At 44.2% G+C, this 12,486-nt stretch overlaps 2 protein-coding genes across 3 annotated transcripts; one reads left to right on the top strand and one right to left on the bottom strand.

Annotated features, from left to right (window-relative positions):
- Positions 1–112: 112 nt before the first annotated feature.
- On the top strand, positions 113–4,883 carry PRMT1 (protein arginine methyltransferase 1). Of its 2 annotated transcripts, XM_053452532.1 has the most exons (11): positions 168–268; positions 1,231–1,284; positions 1,819–1,920; positions 2,008–2,163; positions 2,255–2,318; positions 2,592–2,734; positions 2,872–2,959; positions 3,063–3,178; positions 3,338–3,488; positions 3,583–3,704; positions 3,930–4,883. In XM_053452532.1, the coding sequence occupies exons 1-11, from the start codon at positions 245–247 to the stop codon at positions 4,011–4,013; spliced, it is 1,104 nt and encodes a 367-aa protein (XP_053308507.1). In that variant the 5' UTR covers positions 168–244; the 3' UTR covers positions 4,014–4,883. The 2 variants fall into 2 exon arrangements, with proteins under 2 accessions (XP_053308508.1, XP_053308507.1); XM_053452533.1 differs by lacking the exon at positions 1,231–1,284 and having other exon boundaries at positions 113–268.
- Positions 4,884–5,251: 368 nt separating this feature from the next.
- Positions 5,252–9,368, bottom strand: LOC128470645 (DNA-directed RNA polymerases I, II, and III subunit RPABC5-like). The gene is made up of 3 exons (XM_053452549.1): positions 9,216–9,368; positions 7,846–7,960; positions 5,252–5,537 (listed from the first exon to the last, which is right to left on the bottom strand). Exons 2-3 carry the CDS (start codon positions 7,938–7,940, stop codon positions 5,429–5,431), a joined length of 204 nt encoding a protein of 67 aa, XP_053308524.1. The 5' UTR covers positions 7,941–7,960; positions 9,216–9,368; the 3' UTR covers positions 5,252–5,428.
- Positions 9,369–12,486: the final 3,118 nt, after the last annotated feature.

Here is a 12,486-nt window from a genome sequence, read left to right on the forward strand (position 1 = left end):
ACCGGCCAGATTTATTCACTGTAGCCAATAGCAGGCAGCGGGCGGGGCTTTACGTGGGGAAAGAGCCAACCCACGACTGCCGGGGAAAAAAGCGCGAAGAGCGCCAGGCGACTGCAGCTGTGGGCGGTGCTTCGGTTGCCCTTTATAGAGCGCGCGCCCGCTGGCCGCATGTCGCAGTTCGCTCTCGAGAAGTCAGTCGGCTGCCATCACTAGACGAGGAGCAAGGGAAACGCGGCACACCAAGATGGCCGAAGCCAGCAGCATGGAGGTAAGCTCGGTCTCTGTGAGCTCGTTCGAGCGGGGGTTTTTATTCTCTAATCTTCCCTCATCCGTCCCCCGTATCCGTCCATTGAGGCTGCTTTTTCTGCCTTAAGAATTTTCTGGGCCTCCTCGGAGGGGCCTTGTTCGAGTCCCCAGGCAGGCTGTGGGATGCAGGCCAGGTTTACCGGACCCCTTACTCTAAGGAGCCCCTTTACCCACGAAATATTATCCCACGCGTGGGGGGACATTGCTTGACGTCACTGCCTTTCATATGAACGCTTTTTCTCCGCCCACATGCCGGCAGCACAAAGGCCGGCCTTGTGTGAGGCCCCCACGTGTGCTCCTCGTGGCCTGGGCTGTCACGGTGCCCTTTGTGTGCGACTGGGCCTGGTGGCGTGGACCGGCTGCCTTGATGCTTATAAGCCCTGCCTGACCCCTCTCTCTCGCTCAATAAAACGTGGCTTTGAATACGTTTCGCAGGCCTTATGTACTCAGCTTTACCCTGCGTTTAAATCGGTCACGTGACCAGTAATTCTCATTCATTCATCTCACCCCCAAATAGCCCGCTTAATTCTATGGGACGAATTACATCAATACTAATGCATGAGATCTCAGGCGATGCAGACCTTGGTTGATCTATTGGATCTCGATAGTAGGTGTAAGGCTGAGCTCTTGGATCCCGGTGGTATCTTTTAGATGGCGTGTTGGTCCTACTAGGATACCAGGGGATCCTTTTGACACCAGATCCCTCAGATCCTGTTGCTATGGCTCTGGTCCTCCTGATAGCTGATCCTTCTGAGTTTCCAGGTGCTTTACATGGATGTCTGATATGTGGAACCCCATTCCCTTGTATCACTTGGTAGCCTGAAGGCTTTAGCCCCGTCCTTGTTCTAATGGCTGTAGGCACGCTGTCTACTTCTGCTGCCCCGTAGAGACTAACGTCTTTATTTCCTTGTCACTTTCTCCTAGAACTTTGTAGCAAAGTTGGCCAACGGAATGAGCTTGCGGACCTCGGTAGAAGATGTAAATATCCTTTCTATGCATGGCTGGTTACGTTATGGCCAACTTGGCTATAGAGTTTTCACTGTAAACGTTCTTTGTAGCCGTGGGGCAGTTGGGAAGTTAGTAGAAATAAAATAGGGTTATGTATCAATACCAGCCATTGGATTCCGACTCCTCAGAACCTGAATCCTGACATCACACCTGTGCTTGGAATAACCCCCAATTTTTTTTACCATAATTTTATAAGTGTTAGTCACTTGTTGGAATGAGCCTTTCCATGAGAAGTTAATGCCAGCTTGCATAATCCTCCATTCTGGGTCAAACTGCCTTTATACAACCCAATGGCTCATTCACTGGGAATAGGTTAGTTGGGTGATTTCCCCAAGAATACTTCTGGGATCAGCCATGATATTTTGCATCTACTGTGAACATGTGAGCTCCAGGTCGATGCCGCGTCTGTCTGGTTTCATGGTTTAGCGACCGTTAAGAACTCGCATGTTACTCTGCAATTAACACGCATGTAAAGGAGCACTTAACAGTTCTCTTCCTCCTTAGGTTTCCTGCACACAACCAGAAAGCAGCGTGAAGCCCCCGGCGGAGGATATGACCTCCAAAGACTACTACTTCGATTCGTACGCGCACTTCGGCATCCATGAGGTGAGGAGCGCAGGCCCTTAATTGCGATGCTCTTAATCATTGTAGTAAAGGGGGAAAAAACTAACCAACAAATGCTGTTTTCTGCAGGAGATGCTGAAGGACGAAGTTCGAACGTTGACTTATCGCAACTCCATGTTCCATAACAGACATCTCTTCAAAGATAAAGTGGTCCTGGATGTGGGGAGCGGCACAGGCATCCTCTGCATGTTTGCTGCTAAGGCAGGAGCCCGGAAAGTTATTGGGGTACGGAGCGTTATTCATCATACAGCTTCCAGCATGTGCACAATATACATTATATGTGACTGGAATAACACTCTTCATCCCCTCTTTTTAGATTGAGTGCTCAAGTATTTCTGACTACGCCATAAAGATTGTGAAGGCGAACAAGCTAGATCATGGTATGTTTGGCATGGGTGTTCACAATTCTGGTTTTCTGGATGAAATAAACTGTTAATTTTATATGTATACGATAGCAACACCCATCTACCCATTAGTCTCTGTCCTTGATATGCTGCCAATGTCTTTCTGCTGCACTACATGGGCATTCTTGAGTTCAAATACTTTAAGTTTCCAAAGCAATTACCCCAACGTGACACTGTCTTAAAAGAAACAACTATTCCCTTTGATGCCATGATTCACAAGGCAGCTAATGGTTTCAAATTGTTTTATAGTGGTTACCATTATCAAGGGAAAAGTGGAGGAAGTGGACCTTCCCGTGGAAAAGGTTGACATAATCATCAGCGAGTGGATGGGCTACTGTCTGTTCTACGAGTCCATGCTGAACACTGTCATCTATGCAAGAGACAAGTGGCTGGTAAGTTATGGCAAAGGCGCGTGGTTCTGTCTGAGACATTCATTCTTGGCGCTCGGCATTAAAGCAGCTGGAAGGTTAAGCTGCGCCAGTAGAGTAATCAGAAATATGGGCAACCAAATTTTTCTTTTTTTCTTCAGACTCCCGATGGACTTATATTTCCAGACCGCGCCACACTCTACGTCACCGCGATTGAAGATAGACAGTACAAAGACTACAAGATCCACTGTAAGTAAAAATGTCTGCCACGCTGCCGTGTCTAGGAGGCACCCAGACAACTTCTCACAATGCGAATGGACATGTTGTGACTCGCGGCTTCTGTTTCTTTCAGGGTGGGAGAATGTCTATGGATTCGATATGTCCTGCATCAAAGACGTGGCCATCAAGGAGCCACTTGTTGATGTTGTAGACCCCAAACAGCTTGTTTCAAATTCCTGCCTCATCAAGGTGAGCGAACAAAAAGGAGCAGTACTTATCACTCACTGCTAACCCCAGCTCTGTTTATTGTGTAACGGTAACAGAGGTTGTAGAGGTTTTGCTTATGCTAAAACCTAAAATTGTGCTTTAGGGTTTTATTTAACACTTTGATCTTTTCTTCCCTCTTAGGAAGTGGATATTTACACGGTTAAGGTCGATGACCTGAGCTTTACCTCTCCCTTCTGCCTCCAAGTGAAGAGGAACGATTACATCCATGCGTTGGTTGCCTATTTCAACATAGAGTTCACACGCTGCCACAAACGGACTGGCTTCTCGACGAGTAAGTATCCTGTCTGGGTTTTGGTCTCTGGGGGGGGGGCTGGCTTTGGTTTGTGCTGTTTGGAGAGATTGTTCTAAGGCTTTATTTATTACAGGTCCTGAGTCTCCGTACACTCACTGGAAGCAAACTGTCTTCTACATGGAAGATTATCTCACTGTCAAGACAGGTGAAGAGATTTTTGGCACAATAGGCATGAAACCCAACGCCAAGAACAATGTAAGTTTCTCTTCCTTTCAATGAAATGACTTGTGCTGGGCACGCTGGCTGGCACATGTGATTTATTACATGAAAGTGGCTATCACTGGCCCTGTCTGGTGTGAAACTGAGCATAGTGACCATAATCTATCTATAATTCACTGCAGATGGGAAAGTATCATTAAATAAAATGGCTATTAGCATGATACTTGGCATTAGTCTCACCCACGTAACTTCTCTCCCCAGCGTGATCTGGATTTCACCGTGGACCTGGATTTCAAGGGTCAGCTCTGCGAGCTGTCATGTTCCACAGACTACCGAATGCGCTGAAACCAATGAAGCCGACCGACCCGAGAACTGAAACACGATGCATCATGTATACATTTAGCTGTGTGGTTTTTACTTATGGCATACACCTTTTTAACCCCTACTACTAGACAAATGGGACTTTTTTAAAATCCCTCACCAGTGTTACATCTCTAGCTTTTCTTCGGCTAAACGGACCCCATTGGTCTGAATGCCTGTGAAGGGGGTCTCTGTGAATACAGATTAAACCCAGTTTAGGGAAGCCGTTATGTATCTCAGACCCCCTGACCGACTCTACCGTTTAACTGCCCCAAGCCGCCTTAGATCTTGCCGCAAAGCATGTCCTGGTGCTGCAGCGCATCCTTGTTTAAAAGCCATGGCTGCTATGTTTTAAGTGACATACTGAGTGATTTGTATATCGGTACCTGTTGCATTGCAAGGGTTTGTCTTGTCTGACAAAAGCTGCAAGTGCTCCAGAACATGCACTCCATTTGGGGCGATGCAAAGCCATTCCCACCCCGTATACTGTTCTGCTCGTCTAGGTCAGGCTGCACGTCTCCTTTGGTCCCATCAGCTGTAAATAGCCCAGAATAAAACCTCTGCAATCAAGTGATTTGCTTAAAATCCCCCCCCCCCATTTGTGGATCGGAGTATTCCTTAAATCCTGACCTCTTGCCGGCTCTCGAACGGGCATGCGCGGTTCTGCTGCCTGCCTGGGGATGGTGATGAGCTCTACAAGGCTCAGTATTTCTGTAATTGTATTTTCTGTTTTTGGAATGGTCTGTCACTTTATTTTACTGGTTCCTCAGAAGCTGTCCGTTGTGACCGTTTCATAACTTATGGTTTTTATATGGTTACATTCATAATGAAATTAAAGTCAACTGTTGGAAAATACCTCTGGCTGTTGTGTTTGTCAGGTCTTCAGGATCATCTCTAGAGGTCCTTCATGATATAAAGGAAAAGGGTGACGCAAGCATGTGACAAGAGACTGTCTACTAAATAAGTGCATGTTACTGTGCCTGTAACCCATGCAGTCTGTTTATGGCAGTGTTGGTCAAGGCGACATAAACTGGGAAGAGAATTACATGGGGTATCTGGTAGCGTGTAGCTGTAACACGGGACTACATGTGACAGACTGAGGCCTCAGTGACCCAAAGATCTGTTCACTGTAACAGTGTTCACACTGTCGCTCCTGCAGGCACTGTTTAGGTATATAAAGTAATGCATGACTTTCACTCCACTTTAATCCAGCGCTCCAAATAGTTCAATTAAAACCATTTAATGTAATAAGTTAAAAGCAAAATGAACAATTTATGCAAGAAAAGTGCAGTACTTGGCACAAAAAGCAGTTCAACATACTCTAAAGTGTTGTATCACACGGTAATTTGCAGGATTGCTGCACTTGGTTGTGTAAAACTCTTAAGCATGTAATATATGCATTATTTCTCCAGCGGCGCGTAATTCAGCAGCTTCTCGATGAGATCGACGTGCGACAGCAACATCCGCCGGCAGCAGTAACGCTTCAGCCCCAGAGCGTCCAGCGCGTCTCTGAAAAAGAATTGAGATTCGTTCATTCTGTATCTTCCTTACAAACTTAAACCACTGGATCTTGACTACCACCGACATCCCAACCCGCGAAACAAAAAAAGTGCAATTGGGTCATTTGTCACCCTAAGAAGGTTGGCAGACAGGAAGGACAATAGAGGCTCTAAAGGACAGTTGGGAACGGACTTATCAGCTGTTATAATTCCAGCACAAGCATTTACAGCAAAAAGGTGAGCTTATAGCAGCAGACAAGCGGTATTTAAAGAGAGCTGCAACAACTAATCGATAATGAAAATTGTTGCCAATGAATTTATCGATTAGTTAAATCTATTTTATCAATCATAAGATGAGGGTCTTTTCAGAGCAAATGCTTTGAGAAATACCCCTCGTTTTATAATCTGACCTATCACAGCAGTTACCCCCTGTCCCTCCCTGCAGTCCCTCTGATTGGCCCCACCCATCTCCTTATAGCATCCACACTGCTCAGCAACTTACCTAACGGTAAGTATAAAATTAATATTTGGGCTGCTGAAAGTTAGGGGAGGTGGAGGTTAATTTAGGGGCAGTTATGGTTGATGGGGTGTTTAGGGTTAATGTAGGAACAGTTATGGTTAATCGAGTGTTTACGGTTAATTTAGGGGCAGTTATGGTTGATGGGGTCTTTAGGGTTAATTTAGGGGCAGTTATGGTTGATGGTCTTTAGGGTTAATTTAGGAGCAGTTATGGTTCATCTAGTCTTTAGGGTTAATGTAGGAACAGTTATGGTTAATGGAGTCTTTAGGGTTAATTTAGGGGCAGTTATGGTTGATGGGGTCTTTAGGGTTAATGTAGGAACGGTTATGGTTGATGGGGTGTTTAGGGTTAATTTAGGGGCAGTTATGGTTAATCGAGTCTTTACGGTTAATTTAGGGGGCAGTTATGGTTGATGGGGTCTTTAGGGTTAATGTAGGAACAGTTATGGTTGATGGGGTCTTTAGGGTTAATTTAGGAGCAGGTATGGTTAATGGAATATTTACGGTTAATTTAGCGGCAGTTATGGTTAATCGAGTTTTTAGGGTTAATTTAGGGGCAGTTATGGTTGATGGGGTCTTTAGGGTTAATGGAGTCTTTAGGGTTTATTTAGGGGCAGTTATGGTTGATGGGGTCTTTAGGGTTAATTTAGGGGCGGTTCTGGTTATTGGGGTCTTTAGGGTTAATTTAAAGCTGTGGACTGAGGGTTAATTTAATTTTATAAAGTTAACTTAAGGTGCAGTTAGAGGTAAAGGGGGGGCAAACTAAGGGGAGTCTAAATCCTGGGGGCAGTGAAGATTAACCCTGTATTTATAACAGTATTGTGTCAGTGTGCTGCGAACGAGTCTGTGAATCTATGAGGGCACTATGGCTTATCTGAGGGGGTATAAGGCATATGTGGGGAGGACGGAGTGGCATATCAGGGGGTATAAGGCATATCAGGGTATATAAGGCATATGTGGGGAAGGCGGAGTGGCATGTCTGGGAGGCAGTGTGGCATATCTGGGGGTATAAGGCATATGTGGGGAGGGCGGAGTGGCATATCTGGGAGGCAGCGTGGGAAGCCTGGGCTGAAATGTGCATAACTGGGGGGCATGTTGGGAAATGAAAGCAATTAAAGCATTTTCATCAGTTTTTTTTTTATTCTGCTGTTTGTTTTTAACATCCTGTTTATTAAATTATTTTAAATAAACGAAAAATGTACATTTCTTTTTTTATCTGAGTAATCGATGAATTGAAAAAATAATCGGTCAATGGATTATCAAAATAACCGTTAGTTGCCACCCTACGTTTAAACAAACCTTTAGAAGGCGAACAAGAAGCAGGAAGGACCTGAACATCCTGAGAAGTTACCAAAAAATACCCCGTACCCGGAACGGCCCCCATCGCACGCGGGTTCAAACTTCAGCTCAGTTATAGGGGAACGTTGGTAAATAATTACTCGGCAGAAGAGCCACTTATTTTAATTTTTATTGGAGCTGCTGATTGTGTAACCTGCGGCGACGCTGAAATCACACGGTGCCCGTCTATCGGCACAATGTGCGCCACGCTGGGCAAAGCGGGTAAAGCCTGAACACCATGGGGGTTTATTCGCTAAGGGGCGTGCTGGGGGAATATTATCAGCCTCCTCCGGCAAGCAATGGCGAGACCGCCGGGGGATCTAACATATTAACCCCTTAATGAAATGCTCAAAATGCATTGTTTTCAATGGGTTTAGGGACCGCCCATTGTCCTTAAGGGGTTAATTCTGGTCTTGGTTTTTAACCATTCGTTAGATCGATAATAACCGGGAAGATATTACCCCTCAGTATATTCCGCTTGTAACAGCCCCAGGTACGTCTCCCATTTGTTTCCGACGACCTTCCCGCAGGTGAAGCACCTCACCGGTATGATCATCGTATATCCCGGGACCCGGACTGAAATACAAACAGACAAAAAAAAGTGTATCGGCACTAAAAATGTATAATTTAGCTGAAATCAAATCTATTTACTGACACGGAATGAGCGCGAGGACACAATATAATAATTACTCATATAGAGAAATCATTTTTATATATTTCTACACTGAAAAAGTATCTAAAAGTGTTTTAACCGGAGAATTATTGGGGAAAATAATACTTTAGGGAGTGGTTAGGGGTGGGATTGGGGCGTGGTCATGGGTGGGGCTGTACTGAGACTATTTACATGAGTTTCTGACCCATTCAAAGCAATTTACGTAGCCGTACGACATGAAGAATAATGTATTTTATTTACACAGTTATATTTATAAACACATTTTCTGGTTATTTATAAACACATTATCGGGGCTTTTAGGGCCGTAGAACCCTGCGATACCCTCATACCTAGCAAACATTCTGACCTCCTAGAAAAGAGGGGGCATCAGGGGGAGGAAAAAGGGGCATCAGGGATTTGGGTCCCAAAAGAGGGAATGTTCTCCTAAACAGGTGCACTTGGGACGTATGATATCTTATTAGGACATTGTTGAGATGTTGTGGACCCAATTTTATTAGATACCTTGCCGAATTTGGCTAAATTTATAATTGGCACTTAAAACACACACACACATATATATATATAAATATATATATTGTGTTTTAATTGCCAATTAAGTTGCCCCCCTGCTGTATCATGTTCTAACTAATATATATATATATATATATATGTGTATGTATATATATATATATACACACATATATATAGTTAGAACATGATCTAACTCAATATCAGCTGCTTTGACCCCAAAACTGCAAATTAGATTTGATTAAGGGCGATCCCCCAGAACCCAATTTCCAATTAACCCTTTAATGATTGATTACTGCTGATGAACTGTTAGGCCACAAGTACTAAAAGGTGATTAAACAGATACAAAGAGGTAACACAGCAAATGCAGTCTAATACAAAGATATAGAGCGATAACATATATAATAGACAAATATGTATATATATTATATATAACAGCTATATATAGATATATTCCGTATACACATTCTATGAGTGACACATTCATACGCAGTTCGTGGCTATTCCAGATCCGCCTTACGGTCACATAGTAGTAATGTTAAGCTAGTCTGGGCCTCCCCACCTTCCATGCAGGGTCACCCAACGGCAGTGATTATCATTAAGTTGGGGTCCCTCCGCATTTATACGCAGACCCCCCCAGAAACCACTTACCTGCCGCTCCAGGAGAACTTTCTGGCGCATTGGCAGGCAGCGCATGCGCATTACACGGCAATCCCGGCCAAGCCGCCTTGTTTTTGTAGTTCCTGTAAATGGCCACTAGACGCCGCTAGAGGCCCGGAGCTTCATCGCCTTACCAGTGTGCTGTAAGGGAAGAGATCTGTTCTCAAACACCTTCTTCTCCTAGTGCACACAACTGACATCTAATCTATACATGACAATTGGGGTGAATCAGCCATATTTTAGCCAAACACATTATTTTCATTTGTTGCAGGCCAGAACATGTGACGTGCTGCCCCCTGCTGTATGTGTAATGTATAAGGTCACAGAAAAGAATCAGTTCCTCAGCTATACATCCCACATACAGCAGGGGGCAGCACATTACATATACTATTTATTATTATTATTATTTATTATTATTATTATTTATAATATATATAATATTTTTTATATTATATATATATATATTTAATGTCATAAAAGGCACTGTGTGTCTTAAAGGCACACAGCGCCTTATAATGTAGCGAGACACTTGGGGGGGTCTGATCGCCCTAGAAAACTCATAATTCGGGCAATGTTTTCATATTGAATTTGTTACACATTTAGTAAGTGTGACCAAATGTTGTCCAAATACAATTTGCGTTTTCCAACAATCCCAAGGATATTTAGCTTTTAATTCCAGCTCCAGGTGTTCCCACCAAACAGTCCATGGAGGGTCCACAAGCGTGTCACAGACGTGAAATCCTCGAAAAAGACAGTTATGGCCCCCCTGCTGTGCACTTTCAATAAGTTTATCCATCAACTCCCAGTGTGTATTGGCAGCTATTGTCCCGAAAATAATGCTGAACAATAACATTACTATAATAAAAGCACACATTTCTACTTCGGTCTGCCAACAAACTACAGGACGGAAGAGGCCAGCATCTAAAACCAGAGGGTCGGAGGCTTTGAAGGAATGTAATGACATTTTACTTTACTGGGAGGGCGGTAGCTAAGTGGAACTGCCTCCCAGCAGAGGTGTTAGAGGGTAATACAGTAAGGGAATTCACCCCACTACCCTAACACATTGTTACCCCAACACCCTTACACATACTTACCCCACTACCTTTACACATACTTACCCCACTACCCTTACACATACTTACCCCACTACCCTTACACATAGTTACCCCACTACCCTTACACATACTTACCCCACTACCCTTACACATAGTTACCCCACTACCCTTACACATAGTTACCCCAACACCCTTACACATACTTACCCCACTACCCTTACACATACTTACCCCACTACCCTTACACATAGTTACCCCACTACCCTTACACATATTTACCCCACTACCCTTACACATAGTTACCCCACTACCCTTACACATACTTACCCCACTACCCTTACACATAGTTACCCCACTACCCTTACACATAGTTACCCCACTACCCTTACACATACTTACCCCACTACCCTTACACATAGTTACCCCACTACCCTTACACATAGTTACCCCACTACCCTTACACATACTTACCCCACTACCCTTACACATAGCTACCCCACTACCCTTACACATAGTTACCCCACTACCCTTACACATAGTTACCCCACTACCCTTACACATACTTACCCCACTACCCTTACACATACTTACCCCACTACCCTTACACAGTTACCCCACTACCCTTACACATACTTACCCCACTACCTTTACACATACTTACCCCACTACCCTTACACATACTTACCCCACTACCCTTACACATAGTTACCCCACTACCCTTACACATACTTACCCCACTACCCTTACACATAGTTACCCCACTACCCTTACACATAGTTACCCCAACACCCTTACACATACTTACCCCACTACCCTTACACATACTTACCCCACTACCCTTACACATAGTTACCCCACTACCCTTACACATATTTACCCCACTACCCTTACACATAGTTACCCCACTACCCTTACACATACTTACCCCACTACCCTTACACATAGTTACCCCACTACCCTTACACATAGTTACCCCACTACCCTTACACATACTTACCCCACTACCCTTACACATAGTTACCCCACTACCCTTACACATAGTTACCCCACTACCCTTACACATACTTACCCCACTACCCTTACACATAGCTACCCCACTACCCTTACACATAGTTACCCCACTACCCTTACACATAGTTACCCCACTACCCTTACACATACTTACCCCACTACCCTTACACATACTTACCCCACTACCCTTACACAGTTACCCCACTACCCTTACACATACTTACCCACTACCCTTACACATACTTACCCCACTACCCTTACACATAGTTACCCCACTACCCTTACACATACTTACCCACTACCCTTACACATACTTACCCCACTACCCTTACACATACTTACCCCACTACCCTTACACATACTTACCCCACTACCCTTACACACACTTACCCCACTACCCTTACACATACTTACCCCACTACCCTTACACATACTTACCCCACTACCCTTACACATAGTTACCCCACTACCCTTACACATAGTTACCCCACTACCGTTACACATAGTTACCCCACCCGCCACCAGCCCATTCTCTAAATCTCCAAAATACATCCTGAGTTAATGTTTTACACACAAGTTATTCTAAAGGTGGTCCACGGACAAAGTGCAAAGTAAGAAGTGTCTGGCTTTTCATCTTCTGCAACCGCAGCAAAATATTTTCTTGATAGATTAACCCTTTACACTGTAACGGTCGGGGGCAATAAAGAGATTCGTGGGGGCAACAAGCGAGATGAGGTCTATGTGTCATGTCTCGAGACTGTGAGTGTCGCGGGTTCATGTGGGTAGAGAATGAGACTTTAGCCTCCGTGGTTAGCAGTTACGGAGAACTGGAAGTAACTGAGGATCTGCCTTATAAAATATACATGGCCCGGGAGTGCGCGTTATAAAGGAATTTGCCTAATTACCCTGCGTAAACAATTAGCACAATGAATAAGACGGCTTGTTAGATGGTCAGTTTGGCATACTGTATCCAAAGGCCATTCTATACAGGCAAATCCCCCTTCAACGACTACAATCCCTATCATCCACAGTTTTCACAATGACAACCGGTCAAAGGCGGATGTGATGAGAGAGGTCATGGCTTTATCTACAAATTTTATATGTCTTTTATATTATTATGTTATTATATTATATTTTATTAATACAATTTAATTTATCAACTCATTCCCTGCTGTTTCTATACACATTATCGGGGC

Source organism: Spea bombifrons, chromosome 12, assembly GCF_027358695.1.
Source record: "Spea bombifrons isolate aSpeBom1 chromosome 12, aSpeBom1.2.pri, whole genome shotgun sequence".
In the NCBI taxonomy this organism is placed as follows: domain Eukaryota; kingdom Metazoa; phylum Chordata; class Amphibia; order Anura; family Pelobatidae; genus Spea; species Spea bombifrons.